Genomic DNA, 27,330 nt, shown 5'->3' with positions numbered 1-27,330 from the left:
AAACTTGGTTCTGTCGAAGCTCATGGGTTCACCTTTTGAGCCTATTCATAAGGCTACCCTACAGCACCTCACATGGAAGACAGCATTTTTAATAGCCATCACTTCAGCACGGAGGGTCAGTGAGATACAGGCCCTCTGTTCTAAAGAACCCTACACTGTTTTTCATCTAAATAGGGTGGTGATGAGAACTCACCCTTCGTTCCTACCCAAGGTGGTATCGGAGTTTCATGTAAACCAAGCCATCTCCTTACCAACCTTTTTTCCCAACCCCTCCTCTCCGGCAGAGAGGGCGTTGCATTCTCTGGATGTCAGAAGGGTCCTAAAATTCTACCTAGATAGGACTAAGAATATCAGGAAATCTGACCAATTGTTTGTGAACTATGGGATTGTCCGTATGGGCTTTGCTGCATCCAAACGTTCCATTGCTAGGTGGATTGTTTCTAGTATTACTTTGGCCTACCAACTGGCTCAGAAACCATTGGGGGCGCGCCCTAAAGCGCATTCGACAAGAGGAAAAGCGGCTACCGCGGCTTTTCTCAATAATGTCCCACTCTCCGAGATCTGCAAGGCAGCCACTTGGAGATCTGTCCACACTTTTACCAGGCATTATTGTCTGGATTCGGACACCAGGGCAGACACTCAAGTAGGACAAGCCTCCTTGAGGAATCTGTTCCAAACATAATCATTTTCATGATTCTTTTTCTCCATGGGTGATACAACCTTAGTTTCATTTGCCTGCTGGTGGAAGGGGAGCTTGCTACTCTATTCAGTGCTTATGACTATTGATGAGGATCCCCTGGAAGAGAAGGGTAAGTTACTTACCTGTAATTCTAGTTCTCTTCCAGGGGTATCCTCATCAAAGTCATAAGCAACCCACCCACCTCCCCAGGCAAATGAGAAGAGGTGTATTATTCATTATGGAAAAGGTATATCTTTGTGTTTAGGACTACGGTCCCGCAAAGAACAACTGACCTAACTGTCACCCCTGAGGCATGATGGGATATGGAAGTCAGGGCTGCCTTAAAGGCACGGTGCCAGTTTTTACCTGTACAGGGCTTTTTAGTCTCTATGGTATTGTATTGCAATGCAGCCTGCAGGCTGGCAATGTGTTATACATCTGTGTTTTTCCACAGTTTGTTCTCTTTATTTTTTGCTTTCTCATGAGTGTTTACCTCATTAAAAAAAAAAAAAAAAAAAAAGAGATTTGGGTGTATTGTTATACCTTTATACATATATATAGATATATGTGTGTTATTGGATGTATATATTTTTACATTGCCTAGCCTTTTATGGGAGCTGCATTTGCTTGGAAAAAATGATATATGTTTATACATATACAGAGCTGTATATATGTATGTTTTTTACATATATAATTTTATTATTTCCGGGGTCCCCGCACATGGGCGGGAATATTCAGTGCTTATGACTTTGATGAGGATACCCCTGGAAGAGAACTAGAATTACAGGTAAGTAACTTACCCTTCTTGGTGATCTGCCAGCATTCCAGCTGCAAAATCGTTGCTCTGGGTGTGAAAACAGTGCGGCAGGATGCCGCTCGGTAAGCTGAAAGGAAGGTTCAACACGGAGCATCAGCTCCGAGCTGCCATGATGGGCTGGCTCCTCCCCTTGACCCCTTTCACCTGTAACCGGCTGAGCGAAAAACAATTTAAGGGTGGAGTCAGTGCCTATGCGCATTGTAAGAGTAAGGAAAGAATCATACAGCATCCTGGTACTCAAAGCTTCTTCGAAGAAAAACAATTTCTAATATTTGAGGCAACACTAAATAGCAGGACTATGCAAGGCATATGAATCTTACACCACTACACAATATGAGCATATGTTTTCAGGGTAAGTTAAAGTTTCTGTTCTGATGGAGGTAGAAACTTCAATGTTGAACAGTTCAGTGACATCTTCAGAAGTCTGTGACAGGCTAGCGTCTACTGTGTTTTTCTATAGAAAACTACGGTCTCTGCTGAATACCTCTAAAAGCAGATTCCTCACATCTATAAATTCCCAAGCGCAAGACTAGATCCGGAATATTTTTCAGCCTACCGTCTGTTTGCAAGTAGGTTGTGTCATGCTGCTCTGCAAAAAGGCTGCTCTGCTCTAGGACTGACCTTTGACCCATGTGTAAGTTCCCACCAAGCTCTGTGACATCAGTTTTTTTTTCTTCACTACTGGATTTGGAGCTAGCTCCTAACTTTTTATTGTCACTTCATGAGGTTTTTTTTCACCACATAAGGTCTCTCCAGTGTGGAAGGGAATGCTCCCCCTACTAAAACGACAGGTTTTAAGCCAAGCAGGGACTCTCGCAAACCAATTTCTGTGACAGATCCCCATGAGGAGTGTCTCTGGTGTTTAGGTTCAGGCCTCAACTGTAAGTCGTGCGAGCAGTGTACCCTGATGTACCCGAGGGCAAATCACGAGAGTGAAGTCAAGCAGTACGCCACCGAACACCACAGTAAATTGCACAGGAACCCAATATTTAGGCCGGTCCCATGACAGTTCGTCATCTCAGTCCAAGTCTTAAAGTAAGTCCAGGTCCAAACTGGAGCATGAGAAGTCCCAGCCTCACCACTCTTTTTCTGAGAACTTGCTAGGACGTCAAAGTGCCCCTCGATCTTTCTCCCAGTCCCCACCGAGTAGTCCATTATACAACTGATCCAAAAGCACCCCAAATTTCGAGGGCCATCAGCAGCCCCAACAGATTGTGTTTTTTAAAGAGGACATGCCTTGAATTTTTGGCACCCTAGTGGCTCACTCGAGCACTCTTTTGGACCCCATGAATCCACAGAGTCCCTATTTGGGTTATTGAAGGTAGGTCGGTCCTCTGCATCATCAGTGTCTCTTGAACCTGCTTCGAGTTCATCCCCGACTCTAGAGCCAACTTCGCTCCCAGCACTTCAATCTATGCAAATTCCTGCCACGTCAAAGCCGGCCCCAACCCCGCAGACGCCGAAGGAGGACACTGATCACTTTGTCCTGCCTGAGTCTGAACCTAATCTGCTCTATCTCCGTCGAAGTCACATCCCAGCACAATTCTGACTCATCCTGGTCCCATTACATTCTGACTTTCATAAGATAGTACCTTTGAAGAGGAGCTCCCCTCCTGTGCACCAACAATTTTTCGTATCGGATTCTGGCCAGAGTCAACCACCTTTTCATGATGTTGGGGATGAATTTCCCCTACAACAGGACAATTTTTATTTGGCTCTAGAAGAGGCCAGTTGATTAGGCACTTCCCTGACCCAGAACAGGAGATTCCCCATAGCCCATTCCTGGACTAGTCAGCCTCATTCGCTATAGGAATTAGTCAGGCAGGTTTGGACTTGCAGTTTGCTTCTGCTGCGGTGAAAATTGACATCCTCACTGAGGTTTTGCATTCGGATTTACTTCATCAGAACCTTTGCATCCATTCAACGACCCCCTCATGGATGCTTAAATTAAACCATGCTCTTGCCCATTTGTGAACAGACTGGTGGCACAACACCACATACCAGCCCTGGGGGGACTCTGCCTTCCTGACACAGCACCCTACTCCTGAGAGCTTGGTAGTTCAGGCATCTAGTAAAAGCATTAATGCCATTTTCCCCCTTAGGGCACTCCAGACAGAGTTGAAAAAAATTGAGACACTTGGAAAGGGGATGTTTTCATTTGCCAGCTCTCCATTAGGTAAGTCAACACCAGATGTTTGCTTGGTAGGCACTCTCATGCATTATTGGACATGGTCACAAGGATCTTACCATCAGTTCCATAGATATTCCATGCCAACTTGGCACAGACTATTGAAGATAGCAAGGACGCGGCCAGCATGCTGTGGGACCATGCATGGATGAGATCCATGGCTTTTCGAGTGACATCCAAGAAACTCTCATGTGGATATGCCTTTTGACGGGTCTTGCCTTTTTGTCGAGAAGGCCGACTCCACCCTTGAGCACTTTAAGAAAGTCAAGCCACTGCACTCTCCTTCGGCCTCTCCACGCCCAGAAGACAGTATCCCCTACAGTTTTGCCACTTTCAATGCATCGCTAGGGTTTCTCTTGCAGACAGCGTCAAGACCCACCATACCAAGGTCGGATTGCTCATGCAAACAGAAAGCTTTGAATGTCTGCAGCTTACAGGTCGCCTCTGGAGTCTCCTGCTTGAAATTATCTTAATGTAGGAATTAACAAGACGTATGTTTGTATAAGATTGTAAATCACAAAAAAATGTGTTAAAAAAAGAAAGACTCACCATACCAACAACAGGCCCCCTATCCCAACAACAGGCCACAGTCCTGTCTGGGTAGGGGTTCCGGCAGACAGTGTCCAGATCTGCAGGGACACCACACCTCCCAGTCTCCAGCTCCTCTGCCTTGGAGCCGTTTTAGTTTGCCCATAGGTGCACACGGCCATCATGTGGGAAGCAGTAATTTCCCCAACCAGTGCAAGCCATAATGACAGGTGGATCCTGCAGGTAGTCCAACGAGGCTACGCCCTGCCAATCCTTTACATCCCACCACTTCTTCTGTTTGTATCAGAGGAGTTTTCAGAGGAGCAATTGTCTATTTTGCTGCAAGACGTTAAAGCTCATTTGGAAAAAGCAGCTTTTGAGAGTCCCAGCTTAGGAGATCGGAACTAGATGTTACTCCCATTATTTCTTTGTGTCAAAAAAAGGGCAGACGTCTTTATCATTTTTAGATCTCCGACCTCTCAGTTCCTTTTTGTAGAAGGACAATTTAAAGATGCTCATACTAACCTAGGTTCTAACTGCCCTGATTCCAAGAGACTGGATGGTAGCGTTGGACACGCACTATGCCTATTTCCATGTGCCTGTCCTGTAGAACATAGGTGCTACCTGCGGTTCAAGGTGGTCCATGAGCATTTTCAGTTTACTGTGCTTCCTTTCGACCTCACCAGTGCCCTTTGGGTTTTCACGAAAATGAGTGTGGTTGTCGCTGCATACCTTTGAAGGTTGGGGGTGTAACAATATTTCCCTACCACTACAATTGGCTGTGAAAGGCAGGCTCACCACAGTGAGTCGTGGACCACTGCCAGACGATGGTAAACCTCCTTACATTGTTGTGGTCATAATCAATGTGCCAAAGTCACACCTGACTCCTTCGCAGAGGCTTCTGTGAATTGTCGGCCTCCTCCGAATCAAGGAGTCCAGCACATTTGGGCTGTGATACTGTGTTTCTGCCTCGCTCATGTGTCTTGGTGAGGGTGGCTTTGAGGCTTCTCGGCCTTTTGGCCTCCTGCATGTCGACCATGCCAATTGGCACATGCGGGCTCTACAGTTGGATCTGAAGTCTGTGAGCCTAGCACCAAGAGAACCTGTGATTGCTGTTCAAACGCAATTGGATCAGCAGCAGATATCTCTCCTTATCTCTTCCAGATCTGATGGTGGGTTTGTGGAAATTTAGCGTGCAAACTGAACATTATCTGCGCCATCTTGCCTCTCCCCAGCGCCACGCACAACGAATGCACGGCCGCCATTTTAGGCACCCCGCTCTCTCCCCGCTCACTCTCGACCGCCAGCGTTTTCCCTTGGCGCTGCAAGCATCCCCCGCGCGCCGGCCACCCCCGCTCTCTCATACAGGCCATAAACCCTCTCCTTCTGCGCGACCCTGCTACGGAACCACTTCCAACCGACAACCCATACATGGTCATGCCTCTCCTTTGATAACCCCCTTCCTCTGCGCCCCATTGTCTGAACTGGTCCCAGGCCATCACCTAGCCCTGCGGATGCAGTTTACTGCCCCTACTGTAAGGGAAACACCCCACATCAAAGGGATTACAGTAGATCAAAGCCCCTACCCCCTGAGACCCGGCCAGTTGCACACACCCCCGGGAATTAGCGGAATTCCCTGCTGCGCGATAGCCATCTCCCACTGCGGGTAGGGTGGGAACTTCTACTGTATCTATGTGTGGGATCGGATCTGAGCCGGGGCTTCAGGGGATGTTCTTTCAGGCATCAAGGGAATCTCAAGAATGTACTATATGTAATAAAGCAATAAACCAGTGTATAAGAGACCAGGTCTCAGAGATGCAGTTAGAGCACCTCGTGACGATACCTTGCTGTCTGATCTGATGTGTTCTGCTCCGACGGAATAAAACTTTGTTTCCTGCCTTCCAGTCTCCGGCGCCTGCCTCTTTTATTGGTAAATCATCGAGTGGTATGAGAGGCGATTACCGCCGGGCAAATCCTTGAAAGATTATCGACTGAAACTGCCGCTACCATTTAACAATTGGCGTCCCAAACGTGGGGCCCATCAGCGACACGTGGATCCAGTGGGAGAGGTCCCGACGACAGAGTGAACGACTGCAACGATCGGGAGAGCTCCTGCCCAATAGACCCTCGTCTGGCAGCCGATCATCCGAACTTCACTGGTTCCGAGCAGACCTCTCTCGAGTGATCTACGGTCCTGACTGGGAACCATCAGGAGTGCCGCGGCAAATACGGAGAATAGAGGACGATCGGGCGCTGGAGGCGGAAGACGAGAAACTGTCCATGCGGTCCGGGTAAGGTCGTGAAATACGACAAAAGTGCGAAATAATTGATTGATTGTTTGAATACTAGTATTGCTCATTGATTGTTCTTTTTGAGATATTCGCTGTCTACAAACGGGGAGGAGTAGGAATACTCTCTCTCTCTCCCTTTGCAGATAGTGAAGGGTAGGTAACGCAGACTTTTGTCCCCGTTGAAACCCGTCGTGCCTATCTTTATCTCCCCATTGATTGATTGTCCGAACATTGATTGTTTTGAAGAATAGTGCTTTTGAGATATTCTCTGTTTGCAAATAACGTAGAATAGGAATATTCTGTCTAGTCTTTGCAAATAGTGAAGGGTAGGTAACGCAGACTTTTGTCCCCGTTGAAACCCGTCGTGCCTATCTTTATCTCCCCATTGATTGATTGATTGATTGTCCGAACACTAGTTGTTCGATATTGGTTCTTTGGAGGTATTCTCTGCTTACAAATAACGAAGAATAGAGATATTCTGTCTAGTCTTTGCAAGCAGTGAAAAGATAGGTAGTGCTGACTTTTGTCCCCGTTGAAACCCGTCATGCCTATCTTCTCCCCACTGATTGGTAGTTGGTTCTGCCCGGACCGCTTATTAGAGGTGAACCATCCGGCTCCACTGGAAGGCACCCCTAATAAGGACATGTTCACTAAATATGGACTAGTCGCCGTAGCTTATAGCAAGCTGTGGCATAAATATACCAAGAAGGACCCCGAAAGTCAGTGGCCACTGATGGGATCCTTCGACGACCATAAGATAGAAGCACTAGAAATAGCTCTGCGTAGCAATAAGACGACGCCTACTATGCTTGACAGTATCGGCATGTGGCGCAAAGAAGCAACGCAACGGAAAAAGAGGGAAGAAGTAAAAGCAGAAAAGGAATTACGAAAGGCAGCTCACCTTGCCGCTAAAAAGTTAGAAGAAGACATAAAAGAGAGAAGGGAAACTAAACTAAGACAGGAGCCCGAAACCTCAGGCCAGTACGCTGTTAGGACCCCTTCTCTGCTCTACCCTGTATTGTCCTCCAAGCAGCAAACGAATGACGAATTACTGTTAGGTCCCCCGACCATTTACATGCCCCCTCCGTATGCACCCTCCCAATCGGTAGTGCAACACCCACAACCCCCGAACACGAACGAAAGCAGTACAGGGGCCTCGGCCCTCACGGCCTCCGCGCCGGCTGAGCCTCTTGTACTGAACCTAACGTCGACTACAACGCTAGACGACCATGAGATAGGAAAGAAAGAGTCCACCAGAATGAATCGGTTAACTAAAGATGAACGAGCAGGAATTGACAAGATAGTAGGGACGCTGGTGGAGCGAAAAGAAAGTGAGGAGTATATAACGGACGTGTATAAATCGTATGCCGACAGCCGCAGACGACACTTCGTCGTACGGCTCTGTTATCGCACCCTGAATACATATGAGAATAGGTACCACGATAAAGGTCCCGAAGGCCTAGCGGCCCTATATAGGAAGGTAGACATTGGGGAAGAAAGAGAGGGCGATGTAACGAACCTCTTCACTCGTACACTCGAGGTCTACCGACACCTTAAAGAACATGGACAGACAACCACAACGGAAACCCCCATGGCAACTAAGCCCCAGGGAGGAAGGGCCGATGCCATGATGCCCATTAAAGAAGCTGCCCCCTACTGGGTCCCCCCACGGGGTCAGGGAACACACGACGACATCAACCACCAAGATGCGAAGGGAAGGGTTGTATATAACTGGGTCTACCAGCCGTGGGACCGGCAAGATATTTTGACCTTTAGAAAGACCCTACCCGACTTGAGAAAGAACCCGACTGCCTTCTACACTGAATTAGGCACAGCCTTAGGCTCAACGATAATGACGTTAGCAGATATCGACTTGTTCTTTGGGCTATGTTTGCCGGCTGATGTGTGGAAACAAATCCGGAAAGTTGACCACGCTGAGCCGTTCGGATATACCTGGGTACAACTCGATACCATAGATAAACAGCGAGAGCCAGGACAGAAACCCCCGAAAGCCATCTTAGAGCTCCCAGACAAGATTGTACAAAAACTGAAGACTCTAATCCCAGAAAGAAAGGTAGACTGGTCGATAGTGACAGCTTGCCGCCAGAAACCCCAGGAAGATGTGTCTGAATACTTCTCCCGATTCGAGACTGTGTTTTCCGATTACAGTGGCCAAGACATGACCACCGCAACCGGACACCACCTCTTTGTCCAGAATTATGTAAAGGGTCTGTCGCCAGAAGTTTCCCAGAAGTTACAGACCAGCGAGAGTAGTTGGGCAGCCTCCAAACCCGCAGCAATTCTCCAGATGGCCCAATACTACGAAAACCAGAAGAACGAGAACGATAGGGCGTCAGAGAAGAAGAAAAAGGAATTAAAGGAGAGGGTGATGATAGCACAGTTGCAGGGGGTGACCATAGGAAGGGAACCCCCAAAAGAGAATTACCAACCAACCGCCCCTAGAAAGCTACCCCCTAGAGACCATACACCTACGCCCTACAACGGACGGAGAGACTTAGATGGGAACCAATGTGCGTTCTGTAGAGGGTTCGGACACTGGAAATCCCAGTGCCCGGTCCTTCTGGAAATGAATAAAAATAGGAACCCCAGAGACACAGCATATGACCACAGAAATAGAGGACGGGAACGAGGGCACACGAACGACGCCATCAACGACAGGCCAGGCAGATCAAACACCTTTGATCGCCCCCGACAAAACCAGTGTCAGCAGTCCGACTATGAAAGCACTCATGACTTCGCATAGGACCGCCAGGGGCAAGGGAGGGATCCAGTCGAACTCCGTGTTGACCAGCAAGGTCCTTACGTCACCGCTAAGGTCTTGGGCACAAAATCTCCATTCCTGGTAGATACTGGGGCGACACGTAGTGCGTTATCTAAACGACTGATTCCTAGGGCACCCTTGTCTGGCTCACACGTAACCTCAATAGGCTTTGACGGAACGCCCTCCACTAACCCCTTATCAGCACCAATCCCCTTTGATTTAGAAGATAACACCACTGACACGACCTTTCTGCTCTCCTCCAACACCCCCGATGCTATTATGGGACTTGATTTGCTAAAACATTTTCGAGCCACTATCAGATGCTCCCCAGACGGAGTTCGAGTCATCCTACACGATAACCCAGATCTGTCCAGACCCTGTCACACTCGGCGTATGCTCTCTATAACCGATGCCGATATATCCCTACTCGACACATTACCTTCACATCTATGGGCTAAAACCGACTCAGATGTAGGGCGCATGGTGATCGACCCGGTACACATAACCGTCCGACCGGACGCAGTGCTCCCAAAGCTTCCTCAGTATCGGATATCCCCCGAAGGCGAGAAGGCATTGGTGGAAATCATAGAGTCCCTGGTCGAGGCAGGAGTGGTAGAAGAAGTAGCGAGTAATGTTTGCAACAGCCCTATCCTACCCATTGTAAAGAAGCAAGGCGAGGGGGATGAGAAAGCCTACCGTTTCATTGTTGACTTGCGAGAGGTTAACAAAGTAGTCATACCCCAGTACCCCGTAGTCTCAGACATCACCACCATCCTCACCCTGATTCCATCCACCGCCACCATCTTTACTGTTATTGACCTCAAGAACGCATTCTTTTCCATCCCCATCCACCCAGACAGCCGCTACCTGTTCGGCTTCACTTTAAAAGCCCGTTCGTACAGATTCTGTAGGGCACCCCAAGGTTACACTGAGAGTCCCAGTATTTACAGCCAGGCCCTCAAGAGGCAACTAGATGCAGTCCAACTACCCGATGGAGTGGCGTTGATGACATTCTTTTGGCGGCCGACACCACTCCACTTGCCGTCACAGCCACCATTCACCTCCTCCGCTTCCTTGCGGAGAACGGTCACAAGGTCTCCAGAAAGAAATTGCAATTCTGCCAGCCCCAAGTAACGTATCTAGGCCACCTACTATCCAAAGACGGGAGGAAACTTACCCCTGACCGAATTCAAACCATCCTAGAAACCCTTGTTCCCAAAACTCAGAAGCAAGTGCGGTCCCTAGTGGGCCTCACCTCCTTCTGTCGTCAGTGGTTGCCAAATTTCAGTCTTATCGTAAAACCTCTGCTTTCCCTGCTGGCTAAAGATACCCCCTTCCCCCTCCCCTGGACACCCGAATGCCAATCCTCCTTCAAAGAATTACGGGATGCCCTCTGCTCAGCCCCAGTCCTAGGAACCCCAAACTACACTAAACCTTTCTCCCTCTACACCCACGAAAGGGAGGGATGCGCATTGTCTGTCCTAACCCAGTCCATAGGCCCTAAACAACGCCCTTGTGCCTACTTCTCTGCCACTCTCGACCCCGTAGCCAGAGCCTTGCCCGCCTGCCTTCGAGCAGTAGCCGCCGCTGCTGTCTCTATCCGACAAAGTGAGGGGATCGTGCTCTCGAACCCCCTCACTGTATTGGTGCCCCATGCTGTTGATACCCTCCTGAACCAAACCAAAACTCAACACCTGACTAGCGCACGACTGACTGGGTACGAACTGACTCTGCTTGCACCCCACATCACATTGAAACGATGCACCACTCTGAATCCAGCCACTCTACTACCTCTCCCTGACACTGACCCCAATGCGTCCCCTATACATGACTGCGTGACCCTCACCGACGAACAGACCAAGAGTAGGGTTGACCTCCGGGATACTGCCTTCCCGAACCCTGACGGAGAACTGTGGGTGGATGGCTCATGCATCAAGCTCCCTGATGGCACCACCTCAGCTGCCTATGCAGTCACCACAGCTCGAACAGTTGTTGAGACGGCCCGCATCACACAGCGATCCGCACAGGCGGCTGAACTAATTGCCCTCACACGAGCCTGCATCCTGGCAGCAGGGACAACCGCAAACATTTACACAGACAGTCAGTATGCCTTTGGGGTAGTTCACCACTTCGGGCTCTTATGGAAAGAGAGGGGATTCTTGACTTCTCATGGCACACCCATCCTGCATGGAGACCTAGTCTCTGCCCTGACCGAAGCAGTCCTCCTCCCCACACGGTTAGCTGTGATCAAATGCCAGGCACACAAGAAGGTGACAGACATTATAGGTCAGGGAAATGCACTAGCTGACATTACTGCCCGAACCACAGCCGAGAATAGGTCCACGACCCGTATGTACGTGACCAGGTCACAAACTGAGAAATGGAAGGATGCTAGGGAAACGATTAGGGATATCCAACTAGCCAGCACACCACACGAATTAACTGAATGGGCCCGGGTAGGATTGAAGGACGATGACGGTTGTTGGCGAACTAAAGACTCGAACAAATGGCTGCTACCCGACTCATACTTGATCCCCATGCTGACCATGGCACACTCCCCCGCACACATAGGGTCTGCCCCCATGATCGAACTCATCTCCAAAGTCTGGCACAACGACAGAATACCGGACTCAGCCAAACGTCTGGTCCAACAATGCCTAGTATGCCTCCAACACAACCCTGGGAAAGGAACTGCTGTACCCCGGGGAGGGTTTGGGGTCCCCAATCACCCCTTTGAAGTCCTACAAATGGACTACGTCCAGCTAGAAAGGTGCCAAGGTTTAAAGTATGTGCTTGTCGTTGTATGTGCCTTCAGCAAGTGGGTGGAAGCCTACCCGACCCATGATAACACCGCTATGACTACCGCAAAAGTACTACTGAAGGAATTCTTCCCCCGATACGGCCTTTGTCGAATTTTGTGGAGCGACAATGGCCCCCACTTCGTAGCCGAAGTTATCCAACTCATCTTAAAAGGGTTGGGTGTAAAACAGAAGTTCCATGCGGTCTTCCATCCCCAATCTGCAGGCCTGGTTGAGCGACACAATGCCACATTGAAGCTTAAGATAGCAAAAATAGTCGCCACCACAGGACTAAGATGGCCAGACGCTCTCCCACTAGCATTGCTATCAATGCGTTCCACCCCCACCAAACACCACTTAACCCCCTACGAGGTCGTCTTTGGGCGGCCCATGAACCTTTGGACTGCACCAAAACCATCATCCATCCACGACGTCCCGGACGTCCTCATGTCTGACTATTTGTATAACCTAACTAAGACATTGTCTGTTATCCACCAGCAGGTGCTGCACGCCATTCCCGATGTTTCCAGGGGCCCGGGACACGACATCCAACCCGGTGACTTCGTCTTAGTGCGTAACTTCCAGCGCACCAAGAGTCTGGAGCCCCGGTGGACGGGCCCCCTGCAAGTCCTGATCACCACCCGAACAGCTCTTCGAGTGGAGGGGAAACGCAATTGGCTGCATGCACACCACTGCAAGAAGGTATCACCGACCCTGACAACCACGGACAACATCACCACCCAAGAGGAACTACTGGACAAAGACCGACCATCCCTGAACCGCGGCCCGGATACAGAGACACTTGAGTTGATTGAATATCCCGATCCCACTGTGCCATCCAAAGAAGGGTATAACTTGCAACGAAAGGAGAGAACTTCGGCTAAGCAGACCACAGGCTAAGTGGAAATCTCAGAACGGTAGCCTAGTCACCTAAAAGGCCACCAGGAGAGAAACTAAAACAAAGTCTGTGGTTCTGCCCGCTACCGAGTCTCTTGAAGGTGATGGAAGCGCCCGACATGAAGATGATGGAAGCAACCGGACGTCCGAAGATCCACTACAGAAACCCAAAGACTGACCGAATGCACAGCTTAAAGACTATTGCACTTTTCATTACCCTTCTCTTTTGCCTTCTCCTCATGGTCACCTTCTGGATCATGGAGGAGAGCACACCCGCTCATAAGACATTACTGACCACCGTTCAACCTACCACCACGAAAGAACATCATCTGATCTCGCTTTCACCCCAACTCCGAGAAAGGCGTAAGGAGTTCTGGAATAACTCTTTTGTGCAGTTGCTCCACCAACACAATCTTGCTACCAACGCCACTAATTGCTGGATCTGTGGACTGCTACCACACGCCACTGGACACTCTATCCCTTTCATCCCTTCACCTTTTTCTGTCCATGGTTCCTGCCTCGCCTGGCTAATCCTCCTGCAAGAAAGCTACAAGGACAATGCCACTTCCGGCAGAACCATGTCACACTTTTACCATGGGTTCTGGCTGAACAAAACTGGAAGAACTTCTGCCCTCTTCTGCCCTCTGAGATCGAACACTTCCTTTCACATGGACATCCCTGCCAAAGAACGAGTTGAAATGCAAGTGTTCAACAATCCAGCCAGACCCACCTTCTCTTACCTCCGGAAACGGACGGCCGCCACCCTAACAGTGGCCCTGTCCGTCATCAACATCACTGGGTCTGTATGCCTCGAAGGCCTGGGGGCACAGCTGGTGGGCCACAGCTCCTGCCTCATCACCCGAACATTGGACTCAGTTGACCCACCCTCCTTTGTTGCCTCCCCGAATATGTACTTCGTCTGTGGTACTAAGGCCTACACCTGGCTTCCGAAAGGTTGGGGAGGCACCTGCTACATCGCCTTTGTCCTTCCTCCGACGTATGTGGCTCCAGCAAACCATCACCGACAGAAACGGGCCAAAGACATTGTGCAGGCCGACTCCACCGGAGCACAGTTCATGGACGCAGTCAAAGGCCTTGTTCCACTCTGGGGTCCGATGGCAAACAGCCGTGCCATCCGCCACTTAACCCAGGCAGTCGAAACGGCAATGAACATTACAGCTGGCGCCCTCGCCAACAACACCGCTGAGCTTCAGGCCGTCCGCCTGGTGGCTCTCCAGAACCGCCTTGTTCTAGACGTGGTTCTGGCAGATCGTGGAGGAGCATGCCGCATCATTGGGTCCAGCTGTTGTACCTACGTACCGGATAACTCACCCTCAGTCTACAAAGCAATTGAACATCTCCACAGACTGTCCGCAGAGGTTCATCAAGAACAAGAAGAATGGTCACTGGGGAGTTGGTTTTGGGACACTATTAAAGGTTGGGGATGGAGACTGTTTTCATTTATCCTGATACCGATTGTGTTACTATGTGGATGTTGCTTGGGGATTCAGTGTCTGCCACCTTTATGTTCGCTTTTTATGAACTGCATCTGCCCTAAGACTTTGGACTTTGAAACTGAGCGGATGAAAGCTCTGAACGAGGTGGAGGTACGGGGTATTATGGGGATAGATCCAAACTAGGCAAGCTGGCGAGACATGTTAAAAGGGAGGACTGTGGAAATTTAGCGTGCAAACTGAACATTATCTGCGCCATCTTGCCTCTCCCCAGCGCCACGCACAACGAATGCACGGCCGCCATTTTAGGCACCCCGCTCTCTCCCCGCTCACTCTCGACCGCCAGCGTTTTCCCTTGGCGCTGCAAGCATCCCCCGCGCGCCGGCCACCCCCGCTCTCTCATACAGGCCATAAACCCTCTCCTTCTGCGCGACCCTGCTACGGAACCACTTCCAACCGACAACCCATACATGGTCATGCCTCTCCTTTGATAACCCCCTTCCTCTGCGCCCCATTGTCTGAACTGGTCCCAGGCCATCACCTAGCCCTGCGGATGCAGTTTACTGCCCCTACTGTAAGGGAAACACCCCACATCAAAGGGATTACAGTAGATCAAAGCCCCTACCCCCTGAGACCCGGCCAGTTGCACACACCCCCGGGAATTAGCGGAATTCCCTGCTGCGCGATAGCCATCTCCCACTGCGGGTAGGGTGGGAACTTCTACTGTATCTATGTGTGGGATCGGATCTGAGCCGGGGCTTCAGGGGATGTTCTTTCAGGCATCAAGGGAATCTCAAGAATGTACTATATGTAATAAAGCAATAAACCAGTGTATAAGAGACCAGGTCTCAGAGATGCAGTTAGAGCACCTCGTGACGATACCTTGCTGTCTGATCTGATGTGTTCTGCTCCGACGGAATAAAACTTTGTTTCCTGCCTTCCAGTCTCCGGCGCCTGCCTCTTTTATTGGTAAATCATCGAGTGGTATGAGAGGCGATTACCGCCGGGCAAATCCTTGAAAGATTATCGACTGAAACTGCCGCTACCATTTAACAGGTTGGGGAGGACATCTTGAGATCAGAAGACTCTGGTCTTCGGCAGAGACACCTTTTCACATCGCCGTGTTGAAATTGGGGCTATTCGCTTTGCGTTGAAAGCCTTCCTGGCATCCATCAAGGTGATGTTGGTTTAGGTCCTCGTGGACACCACCACCGCCCCATGGTGTGTGGCAACAAACTGCAGGGTGTGGTGCTCGTCCCTGTGCCAGGAGGCTTTTCACTTCTGTAACTGACTAAATTGTCAGGGAATTTCCCTATTTGTGCACTCCAGGGCAGATGCCTAGCAGATTACAAATGGCATTTACTCCCAGAAGTGGCTCACGGCGTCTTCCAACAATGGCCAGAACCCTGGTTTCATCATCTCACCACTGCCTCGAATATGCAAAGTCAGCACGTTTATGCACTGGCATTTCCCAGTACACTATTATTCAAGACGTATTCTGCTTAGAGTAGAACACGAGGCTCCTGTATACTTTCTTGCCACTGCCTATCTTGCCCTGAGTTCTGAAGAAGATCTGGAACGACCAGGTCCAAGTCGTCCTAGTAACTCCAGATTGGACCAAGAGAGTGTAGTACCTGGAACGTCTGGGCATGAACATCTGTCCTTTGATCAGGTTACTGCTTGAGAGGTTATTCTGTCATAGCTCCAGGGCAGGGACTTGCCCCTGACCCTGCACAATATATACCTACATGCATGGAGGGCGAGTGGTGCCAGTTGACTACATTTGATTGAAGCACTGGATGTCATCTTTGCGGGCAGGCGTTCTTCTGTAAAGTCTGTCTACGCTTGTGCTTGGACACATTTGTGGCATGGTATGGCACCTGCGATAGGGACCCATTGCAGGCCAAGCTATTGGATGTCTTTTTGTTTTGTCTTTGGGCCAATAAGGACTTGCAGTGACCAAGGTTAAATGTTAGCCCTTTTGGCCTTTTCGCACTTACTGGACCAACCATCCTTGTTCGAATCACTTGTTGTGATGTGATTTCTTAAAGGTGTAATCCATAGGTTTCCTCCCAAACAACTTGTGATGCCATAGTGGGAACTCAATTTGGTCCTTAGGTTTTTATGTGCACCCCTTTGCAACCATTGCATCAGCTGTGCTCTACGTCGCCTGACCCTGAAGACGATCTTTCTCATTATGATAACTTCTGCTCGTCTGGAAAGAAACTGATGTCGGCGTGCTTGGGAGGTGCTACATGCAGGCCCAAAACACACTTAAATAGCAAAGCAGGTAAGAATCTGAGCCGCACAATGCCACCTACTCACATACAGAGGCTACGCTGAAAAGTCTTCCGGCTGCAACCTAGCTCCTGGGGATATTCTAAACATGAGGGATCTGCTGTTAGATAGGGTATCGATCAGAAATCGTGTTACCGAAGGTAAGTAACTTCATTATAATTAAAAGCAAATCACATTGAGGCAACTAACTGTAGAAATGTGCTGAATTGTTAAAATACCTTGAAACCCTGCTATAAATGCAGAGGAAAAGAATAGGTGTCAGTCAGGTCAAAAGTGCACTCGCAATGTTCCGCATACACTGTAGCTGTACGTATACCCGTAGCTTTCATTAATGTGCAGGCAGGGTTTTTACTGGCAGATTGCCTCACAGACTTAAGTTCTTTTTTCCCAATAGTGCTGACTGGACTTCTGAAGCCTTCAGGGGTTTTTCCAGCCCTCTTTTTCTCTGATTTTTCCCTCACAAATGTATTTTTTCAACTTTACTGAATGTCTTACAAAGACTTGAACAGTTTCCAAATGTTTTAACACCTTCAGGAAATATGGCTTCAAAATGCCTTTACTTCTTGTGAAGTGCCCCTCCTGTGGGGAATTTAAGGCTGTTTCTGACCCGCATGACCTGTGTGTGGTCTGTTTACCTGCCTCTCACTTGGTCAAGGACGGTCTCTTCTGCCAAAAAATGACAACAGGGCTCTTAAGTACAGATAAGTCATTTGCCTGATAGAAAAATTAGAAGACCTCTAGCCAGAGATTTATACTTGAAATTGACAGCCCAAGATCTCCTTGTAGGTAGAGTGTGCCAGATTACGTTCAAGGGGGCACAGGACAGACTGTCTAAATGGCCCCGACCATGAAGTCTGAGGTAATTTGCCACTGGTGTGATGAGGTCCTTCCACTCTGATGTACACCATTTCCCTCCCTTAATTCTCAAGGTCGCAAGTGCATGTAGTTAATGGCTTCTCAGGGAGTTAATTGGGGGGGGGGGGCAGCAAAGATTCTGAACTTTGTTGTCAACCAACTGATCCAGTAAATCATGGTCCAGCCAAGTGCTTGTGTTCTTAGAAAAGAAAGTACTTTTAATACCACAGCTGTGTGAAAACTGGCCCATCGAACAGTGCTTAAATGGAAATGCTGCACCCACCCTGATGCCCTCTTCTCTGCTTTATGGTGCTGCCCCAGTGCCCTGTCCCCTTATAGGGTGGTCCTCTCCTGTAAGTCGAGTTTGCCTTAATTAGATACATGTGCATGTATCACTAAGTGGTTTACCTATGGCAACTGGGGGATCAGTTTGTATAATTATTTACCCCAAAGGGGTCTTACTGATCTGTATACAACCTTATTGGTGTTTGGCTTTTTTCAGTTTTGCAGTGTTTTAGCCTTTGAAGGTTGTGTCTTGCTGTTACCTGCTTGACGCAGGGCTTAGCTTGGCGGGCGTTGGTTTGTGTGCACATTAGTACACTGTGGTCAGCATTTTCCGTTTTGTCTCTTTTTCCCCAGTGGTGGTCCCGCTTCTCACTCACTCTCATACCACTTCATATGTCTGCTTGGCGGGCGGAACTGGCGAGGGCTGGCCTTCTTGCTGGGCGTCCTTGTCAGGTGTCATGTTCTGCCTCCAGGCCTCTTCAGTTGCAACTGGTCCCTTGTGGTTTCACCCTGTGCTGTTAGTGACCGCGCCAGTCCTCTCTCTGTAGAACTACTCGTTAGTCTGGGGTTTTGCAATTGTCCTTTTTCATGCAGTTCACCATAAGAGCAACGCTCTGGTAGACCAGACGACCTCTCACAGCTTACACCGAACCCAGGGACACGCCCACTGGATGGTGGCTTCTTCAGGGCTTCCCACACACATGGGGCACAGCTGGGTCCCTCCGCCTCAGCAGCATCTCCTCTTACAGGACTGGGCACTCTCCTTCCCTTTCTCAGCAGGCAAGCCAATAAACACTAGGCAATACCACAGCTTCTCTGGCAAAGTGCAGATTAATTGTGGAAACTCTGCACTAAGCTGTTATCTGCCTCCTTGAAGTAGCATTCAGGCCAGCCCAAACAATAGGTCCTGCCTAGTATCTTCAGACTCACCCACTCTCCCCCGCTGTCTGACAAATGGCAGTGCTCAAGAAAATCTAAATGGCATTCCTATGGTAAAAGGTCCTTGGAATTTCTAAGAGCAGTCTTGTCCCATCCTCCCTCACTTCAGTGTCAGGGACTCCATCCTCTGGCTTCAGGAAAGCAAACAGTACACTTCCTCTGTCTGGGGAAGGCAGTGTGTGTCGTCCTTCTTGCACCACGCTAGACCAGAGGAAACCCAGAATGGATCCCACTGGTCCCAGTAAACATATACATATTGTACATAGTCTCACGGTCTTGTATATGCCACACTGTATACACTCACACTCAATGATTTTGAGTCATCAAATTGCCAGGGGTAGCAGAAATAACATCCCTCATTCTTTGACCTTAATAGCATCACAGGAAGTGACATCCTATGACCTTTCACCCTGACACTTACCAGGAAGTGATGTCACATTATCTGAACCTTGACATCACAATAATTGACATTGTTCAACTTCTGTAAGAACTGCATGATTAATATAACCCAACAAGGACAAATGTTTATGTTCGGTTCCACCTATATTAGGGTGCTGAAATGATGTGCCAGGGGAAAATTACTAATTTCTATTTGCCACTACTCAGAACAGTACTGGGAACCTAAATTATTTATACCACAAACAGCCATGATTTAATTTAAATGTTCCCCTTGTTTAAACCGCAATGAGTAATGTCGTGATAAACCATAGGGGGAAGGGGAATAAGATTTGAAAGAACAATACAACTTTCGTCCACTTGTATAACTTTATATTGACCACATATTGAAATATGATCTATAGTATTGGCTGAAATTATTCCTTATTTTGAATGCGCTATTATTAAGTATAGTTGCAAGTCACTATCACGAGTACGAAGCACAGAGGTGAAGTTTTATTCAAAAACATCAATATTTAATGTATTCACAGAATCAATCAATCAATCCATTTGTAAATCGCGCTACTCACCCATGAGGGTCTCAAGGCGCGGGGGGGGAGGGGCTGCTGCTACTGCTCGAAAAGCCAGGTCTTGAGTAGCCTCCTGAAAGTTAGTAGGTCTTCGGTCTGCCGTAGGAGGATGGGGAGGGTGTTCCAGGTCTTGGCGGCGAGGTGGGAGATCGATCTGCCGCTGGTGGTCGCTCTTCGGTTGCGGGGGACGGTGGCGAGTGCGAGGTCGGTGGAGCGGAGCTGGCGGTTCGGGCTGTAGAAGGTGAGTCGTTTGTTGAGGTATGCTGGTCCAGTGTTGTGAAGTGCCTAGTGTGTGTGGGTGAGGAGCTTGAAGGTGATCCTCTTGTTGACGAGAAGCCAGTGCAGGTCTCTCAGGTGGGGTGTGTTCTGGCTGTGGCGAGGGATGTCGAGGATCAGGCGTGCAGAGGCATTCTGTATGCGTTGCAGTCGTTTGGCCGGGGCTCCCGCGTAGAGGGCGTTTCTGTAGTCCAGTCTGCTGCTGACGAGGGCCTGGGTGTAATGAAATAATTCAATAATTAGTTGAAACGTGTTTGGTTTCTAGTTTGGGTTTTTATTGAAACTGAAAGAGTGCGAGTAATTTACACTTCTGCTGGATCTGGTGGCTTAGTGGACTAATGTGTCCACTGTAGATGCCTGTGTTTAACCTCATGGTTCAAATCCTGGCGGGTCCACTCAGCCTTTTATCCTATTGAGGTAGATAAAATCAGTACCATTGGATTGGGTAACAATAAACATCTATTATTCAATGTCAATGTCAATGTCAAACGTTTTTATAGAGCGCACAAATCGCCAAAAGGTCTCAAGGCGCTCATTCAGCATAGAGATACTCTTCTGGGTGAACGTGCGCTTTACAAATACATGTGTACGCTTCTGAATTGGAAGTTGCAGAAAGTATACAGTGCTCATCAAGACACTGTTTATCTTCTGTTTTTGCATTCGGCGTCTGGTGATCTTTAAAAGTGGTGGGGCCTAATACTAGCCCTGAATAGCAGGGTGTGCATCTGACCTCTTCGAAGAAGGGATAGGGAGGGGTGAGTGTTTATGGGACATTTCTCCTACCTGAACGTATAGAAACAGATGGGTTAGAGAAGTACATTTAAAGCACAATTTTCACATAGGTTTGACTTAAAAAGCCATAAAGTACACTCATTGAATATTCAAATCCTTTCATGGTATGCCAAGCAAATGAAACGTGATGCTCCCAGGAGTTAACTCCATTTTTTCAGAACTTGAGTGTGTTATGAAAATTGAGGGTGGTATGAACTACCTGGCTCTTAATGTGTCGGAGGAGATTTAGGAAGAAATTGTGGAAAGTCAGGCTGTTAATGTATGCAAGGGTGTGGTGGGGTGGCAGTGGTTAAGGAGAACGTGTAGTGGTCATGGAGGTGAGGCTATGGTGAGCTAGTGACAATGTCCCTAACCCTGTTAGGGCCAGGAGGGGTAAAAGCCTCAATGGATAAGGCCACCCCAAAGATCAACTTCCATTTCTTAGGGATAAGGATGTGTGCGCGGGCGAACTCAAGACTAGGAGACTTGGCGAGAAGCTTCCTGTGGAGGAGTCGATGTAGATCTTCTTTCTGTCTAAAACAAGCTGGATCTACCCCTCAGTGGTGTATGATCTCTGCGTCGATGGTTCTGTCGGTGCCGGTCTCAAGGCCTATCTAGGCTTTGCTTTCAAGGGGGGTCATTTGCTCTAAATCCAAGTGCTCAGTGCCAAGGGAGCATTGGTGGGTGGCGTCGCTCGTACCCTTAATTGGAGTCTAATTCAGCATTTAAGAAGGCTATCGTGGTCAAGCAGTGACCGGTGGTGGAGCCAGACCTGAAGAGTTGGTGCCTTTGGTCGCGGGCGCTTTGGAGGTTGAGATGGCTATTGCATCTAAGGCGGGCCTTGGGCCCTAGGTGTCGACCTGCTATTTGGTCTGGAGTGCTGCTAGGACAAGTACTTGATCTCTTCTTGCTTGACATTGGAGACTTCAGAGGACACGGCACCATCTCTGGTCTCTTGCCTTCTTGGGTGGCTGGATGGCCAGACGGGCCTTCATCCTTTTGGGCATTGAACAGATCTTCTGGCCGAAGATGTAAGAGTTTGAGTGGAGGTTCAGTGTTGTAATATGCTCAGCAATTATTTATTTGGTACCCGAGGGTTTTCTTACAGTGGAAAACCCAGCAGGCCTTGCAGAAGGCATCTTCGTGTTTCCGTGACAGGCACAGTTTACACATGCTGTGTTCGTCTTATTAGGGGTTCTTGGCATTGCACCTTTGAGCAGAATTGAAAAGGTTCCATAACAACGCCTTGCATACATTTTCTGGAATACGACAAAGCCAACGCTTGTTTATGGTGGGCGCATCCGGTCATGATGCGTCCAGAAGTCTGATGTGGTGCTTCCAAAGGAAATCGACTGTCGATAAAGAGTCGTCCAACTGTGTGAAGGGTAGGCAGACTGTTCTAGAAGTTGCTGAGTTCGAAGAATCAAAGGCTGGTCCAGACGAATCTGGCGAAGAATTGGTCGGTCCGGAGATGGCACTCAAGAATCCAGACTGATGCCAGAAGAAAGCAATCTTGAGTTGGAGACTTTGCCTTGGTGCATTACGGACTAAAGGAAGAGTCACAACTGAAGAAAAACAAGTTGCAAACTTCCGGGCACAACACTAGATGGAAGGAGTATGCACAGCATGATAATCTACAGCACAACACCCTAGGAACAGGAACATTTTCCTTATTGGCCTTTACACATTCAGTAAATTTCATCCCTCTTTTTTGTTACCTTGTTTAATTTTACAGAGTGTGTTAAAAAATTCTGATTATTAACGCACTATTGCCTTAATTAAGCAAGGGGATTTTGCAAAATACGTGTTGTCGTGGGTATAAGCATGGATGTTAACCACATCTTAATATAAATATGTATACCATACTCAATTTTGAACCAAGAAAAGTATCAAATTAAATGAGACCATGCAGGAGAACTGATATTAGGGAGACTTGAAATTGTTTGTGTAATATGTCAAAACTGATTTTTGATCATTTTTTGTGTTGGTTGTTGCGACGTAAACAGGCACACTTTTAATTGTGATGGTAAATGATGCATGTGAAAAATAAGATACCATTGTTCGGGAATATGGAACACTTGCAACATAACTAAATTGATAAAGCTCAAGTCAAATATAATGCTAATCTGTTTGCTTTTCATGGTTTCTGAACAAATTGAGAAAACAATATTCAGATATTTTTATTTGAAGGTATGATGTGGTGTAGTTACGACTGAAATATTTTGCTTTTTCTTCCAGGCTTTATCACAGAGAGACCCGCCCCACAACAATTTCTTCTTCTTCGATGGATTACAAGGCAGCGGAATTGTCGATTGCTTGGGTGCCAAATAGAAGATTGATGTTGCCATAATTCGAAAACACATTTGGGGTGAAAACGGACCCAAAAATGTTTTAATCCCAATATTCTCACTCAGAGGGCAGTGGTTGCTGTGTCACCTGCAACAGAATTCCATAAAACACTGGGGCACCCACACATAACCCCTTAGATTCTTCACCAACGAGGAAATGGGAGCATTGCTTTATTTTGAAAGCTCATTCATTCACCATCAGCCTAATCACTGACAAGTGATGATTAATAATTGAGCTGTCATCTTGTGTACGGCCAGAATTGACACTGTTCTTGCTTACGGCTTGGTCACCAACACGTCTTTCCTTATCTTTAGGTTAAAATCTGTGCAGACCTCTAATTTGACTAAAGTCTGAAACATTTGATGTTTTTCACTGAATTATTGGATAATTGGAGTGTCTGACGAGATCCCTTTTTGCTGGGATCCAGTGGATAGTAGAACTACAATTTTTCTGCCCTTCTTCTAAATCTTTGTCAAGGATTAAGTTGGCACGCAAGACAAACTGTTTCCACACCTATAGTCAGTTGGCACATTTCATTCCTTGCCTTGAGCCTTCTTCTATTGTCTTGTTGCAGCTACACTGTTTTTCTGCCTAATTGACTGTCTGTATCATCTTTTGGGTATTCTATAGTTCATTTTAGCCACTTCTCACTGTCGCTATGTGGATGTTTACCTTGGGAATTCCTTAATTGATTAGGCATAAAAACAGGTCAATTAGTAGTTTTGTTTCTTTTTGCCTATGTTTGCTGCGTGAACTGGGTGGTGTTCTTTTTTTCTGCATTCCTTTGGCAAGTGCCACCACACCTTTTTATGTAAGGAGTATTTTTATAGTAAATCAGGCTGGTCAATTTTGCTCTTTGCTTGGTCTGCAAACTAGTAAATTGTACTTTTAAAGACCAAATGGCATTCGATACCTGAAACAAGTTAATTTCACACCAAGCCACCAGATCAAATGGAGTTTGTCCTAGGTCGTCTTAGTCTAACTCTACTGTTATGGTGAGTGCCTCATTTACACTTTGCAGAATCTCTTGAATAGGACCATACAAGGAAAGATTGTTTAAGGCATAGTAATTTTCTTGTCATTAAAACCCATTTTCGGTTGTGAGCCTTAATTAAATTCCCCTCTCGGCCAAAGTAGTGCCTGACATGCTTTAATATTTATGTTCAGTCCTTGTGAAATACCTTTATGCTTCATCATTTAATATTCCATTCTAACTTATAAACTAATATGTCGACATATTAATCAATGAAATGCTTCTTGCACTAAAGTAATCTACCTTTTCTGCAGAGAACATGAAAATCCAAGCATTTTTTTATTCGAAACTCAAAGGTGAATTTCTCTTTCGTGATCTAGCTTTATAATCTACGTTTGCGTAAAGCTTTTTTTTTTTTTTTTTAAACAAAAAAATCACAATCTGTATTGCTTTTTACAGCTGCATTTACTACAATTTAAGAAAATTAATTATCTATTTGAAAGTCCATTGTGAAGATCTTCTAGTAGAAACCATATCGCCCTTTGTAGGTGCAGTAATGCGATGTAAATCCTGAAAATACTTTTGTGCCCTCTTGTTAGTTTTCTGACATCCTTATACTTTACCTAGTTGCCTGCAAACGATCATGCTATTCATGGGAGCAGTTTCGCTTTAGCTTGTCGCCCAAGGCAGACTGCAAGAATAATAGGAACCTTTTCCTCTAAAGAAAAAAAATGTGTTTCGACCCACAAACTTGTACAAAGCCACAGTGATGTTAGTGAGATAAAACTGTCATTATATTTCATTTGTCAGTCTGATAATGAAGCCTATCTTTGCTTCTAGCCAGGTTATGAAAAATGGCTGTTACATGAAATTGAAGCATTCTGTTGCATACTTTTGTGAGATTAACTAAATGTGATCTTGATTTTGATAAGAATGTTTATGGGCGACGAAATGCAGTTAGCTGTACCAAGCATTATTTTCTCTTCACGGCCAGTCTGTGCCATTAATTAGTTGTAGTGGAAGGTGGTACCGTGTGAATGGCTATGGCAGAAATGTACGTCCTCGTAGGTTATGACTTAAGGTTTTGGTTGTTAATTACTTAGAATACAGTTTATGTAATGTTTTATCTGTTAGTTAAAACAGTTGTATTGTGTGAGTTTTGACATGCATTCTAAAGGTGTTTTTTCTAAAAATAAATGATAAAGTTCTTGTTCTGAGACATTTTCTTTGAGAACAAACTCATCAGTTCTAGCCTGAGCATCAGATAGGCCATTGTAAAACATTACATGCAGTTTTCCATTACACAACCTTATTTAATATTTACGAATAATCAAAATTGTGCAGTAGTTTTCACAGCAATGATGCTTTTTTGAAGGCAACTTGTTCATCTGTCTGCCTATCTTATCTATCTATCTATCTATCTATCTATCTATCTATCTATCTATCTATCTATCTATCTATCTATCTATCTATCTATCTATCTATCTATCTATCTAAGCATTTATTGTATTCACTCACTCCAGACTGATAGCACACACTCAGAGACTGAATCCAAACAAATTACCCAAGTATAAAAAAAGGTATACTTGTGTTTTAATTTTAGAATCAAGCATGACTTGGCACAGTTAAGTAAAATGTACTCTCAAATGCAAGACTTTACAAGGAAATGCAGCTGTGGGTGAATTTGCAATCGTTACAGGTTTGTATTGGCTTTCAAAACTGTTTAAATTATACAATAACTATTTTTGGAATACTTTTAGATTACTTTTGAATTGCATCGACTACTCGGGGTGGTATGTCTAGACACCACACCGGGGGTCTCACATTACAAGGTAGGTTACACTTTTTTAAGGTTTCCAGTGTAGTTACTTTTTCTTTTGTACAAAGTTCAGCTCAACAGAGAACATTTTCAGGAACAAAACATCACAACATTGGTTCCAATGGGGAAAGATTGTTAGCGGTTTCTCAGGTAAGTAAACAAATTACGAGTGGGAGTTTTGAGGGTTAGGACCAAGGTTCCCTAAGATCTAGGTAAGCACTCAAATTGCACCACCAGCGCCACTGGGGCGGCAGGTGCAGAGTGCAGGGGCCCAACGTTACCCTGTGGGGCTAAGGGGGCCTTCGGTCAGGGTCTGCTTACGAACAGGGTGATTGTGCAAAGTTTGTGGGGTTAAGGTCAGCACTGCAGGGGCCTACAATCAGCACAGGAGCTGCACCACCAATGGCACAGGGGCGGCTGGGTGCAGTGTGCGAAGAAGAAGACTGGGACCCTGTGGATTCCAATGGAGACCTCTGGTTCGACAAATGTTAAAGGCTGCAGACTCGGGTACGAAGATTTCCTGAAGGCGACCACCGGCAGGAGAGGTAGGTTGGGTTCTTGGGGGTGCCTGGACACCGCCAGTTAGGCCACGCATGTGTGTGGGGCGTTGGGTGCAGGGGTGTCATTTGGCATTGGGCGTTCTTACCAGCTCCAGTCGTGGTCAGGGGTAACCTTCAGGTTGAGGCTGCATGCTTCGTCCTGAAACTTGAGAGATGTTGGGGATCACCATATCCCAGGTCTGGATTGCTGGGGAGGCCTCCTTGTGGTGTTGGGCCACTCAAACTCCGGCCATGGGTGTCTGGTGCAGAGTGGTGCAAAACCGTGTAGCCATCTGGGTTCTGGTCTTAAGAGTCTTTGTTGAGCAAATCTGGTGCTCACGGGAGACAGTCTGTAAGGTGAGTGCAGGGCAGATCCTCCAGGCTCTGTGGGATTGATGGACACATCGGTTTCTTTGCTGTAAGCAGGTCGGAGTTGGGACAGCCCAGGTGGGCTTGAGCCAAGCAGTAGGTGTCCTCTTCTTCCTAGGTCAGCATGGCTCTTTGGTCCTTTTTCTTTCTTCCTCAAGTCTGAGGAGGCAAGGTTCAGGGTTGCCCTCAAATGCGAAGCTTAGGGGCGTTATAGGGGTGTGCAGACCGGGATCAATGGGTCCCTTCCTTGGGGTGAGTACAACCCCTATTATGCCACCCTCCAGTGGGAGGGGGGGCATGAGCCTCTTCCTGATTGGGTTGAGTCCTCTCATCTCCAAGATGGAAGGGACTGAGTTGTGTGCTTCACCTTGCCTCACCCACCTGAGGGCTGGGGTTGGCAAAAGTGGGCACACCTCTCCTCCTAGCTCAGTTTTCCCGCCAATTCTCCCACCCAAAGT

The 27,330-nt window shown here is 47.4% G+C and overlaps 1 protein-coding gene across 1 annotated transcript in view; it reads left to right on the top strand.

Moving 5' to 3' along the window:
- SAE1 (SUMO1 activating enzyme subunit 1) overlaps window positions 1-25,355 on the top strand; it is a 382,599-nt gene extending 357,244 nt beyond the window's left edge. Inside the window, exon 9 of the mRNA XM_085625631.1 lies at window positions 23,062-25,355. Within this exon, the coding sequence (XP_085481757.1) occupies window positions 23,062-23,154 (93 nt within the window). The 3' untranslated portion in view covers window positions 23,155-25,355. The remainder of the gene's footprint in view (window positions 1-23,061) is intronic.
- The last annotated feature ends 1,975 nt before the right edge of the window (window positions 25,356-27,330 follow it).

Source organism: Triturus cristatus, chromosome 9 (assembly GCF_964204655.1).
Source record: "Triturus cristatus chromosome 9, aTriCri1.1, whole genome shotgun sequence".
NCBI lineage: Eukaryota > Metazoa > Chordata > Amphibia > Caudata > Salamandridae > Triturus > Triturus cristatus.
Note: the sequence above shows the minus strand (reverse complement) of the source record. Positions and strands in the feature narration are given on the sequence as shown.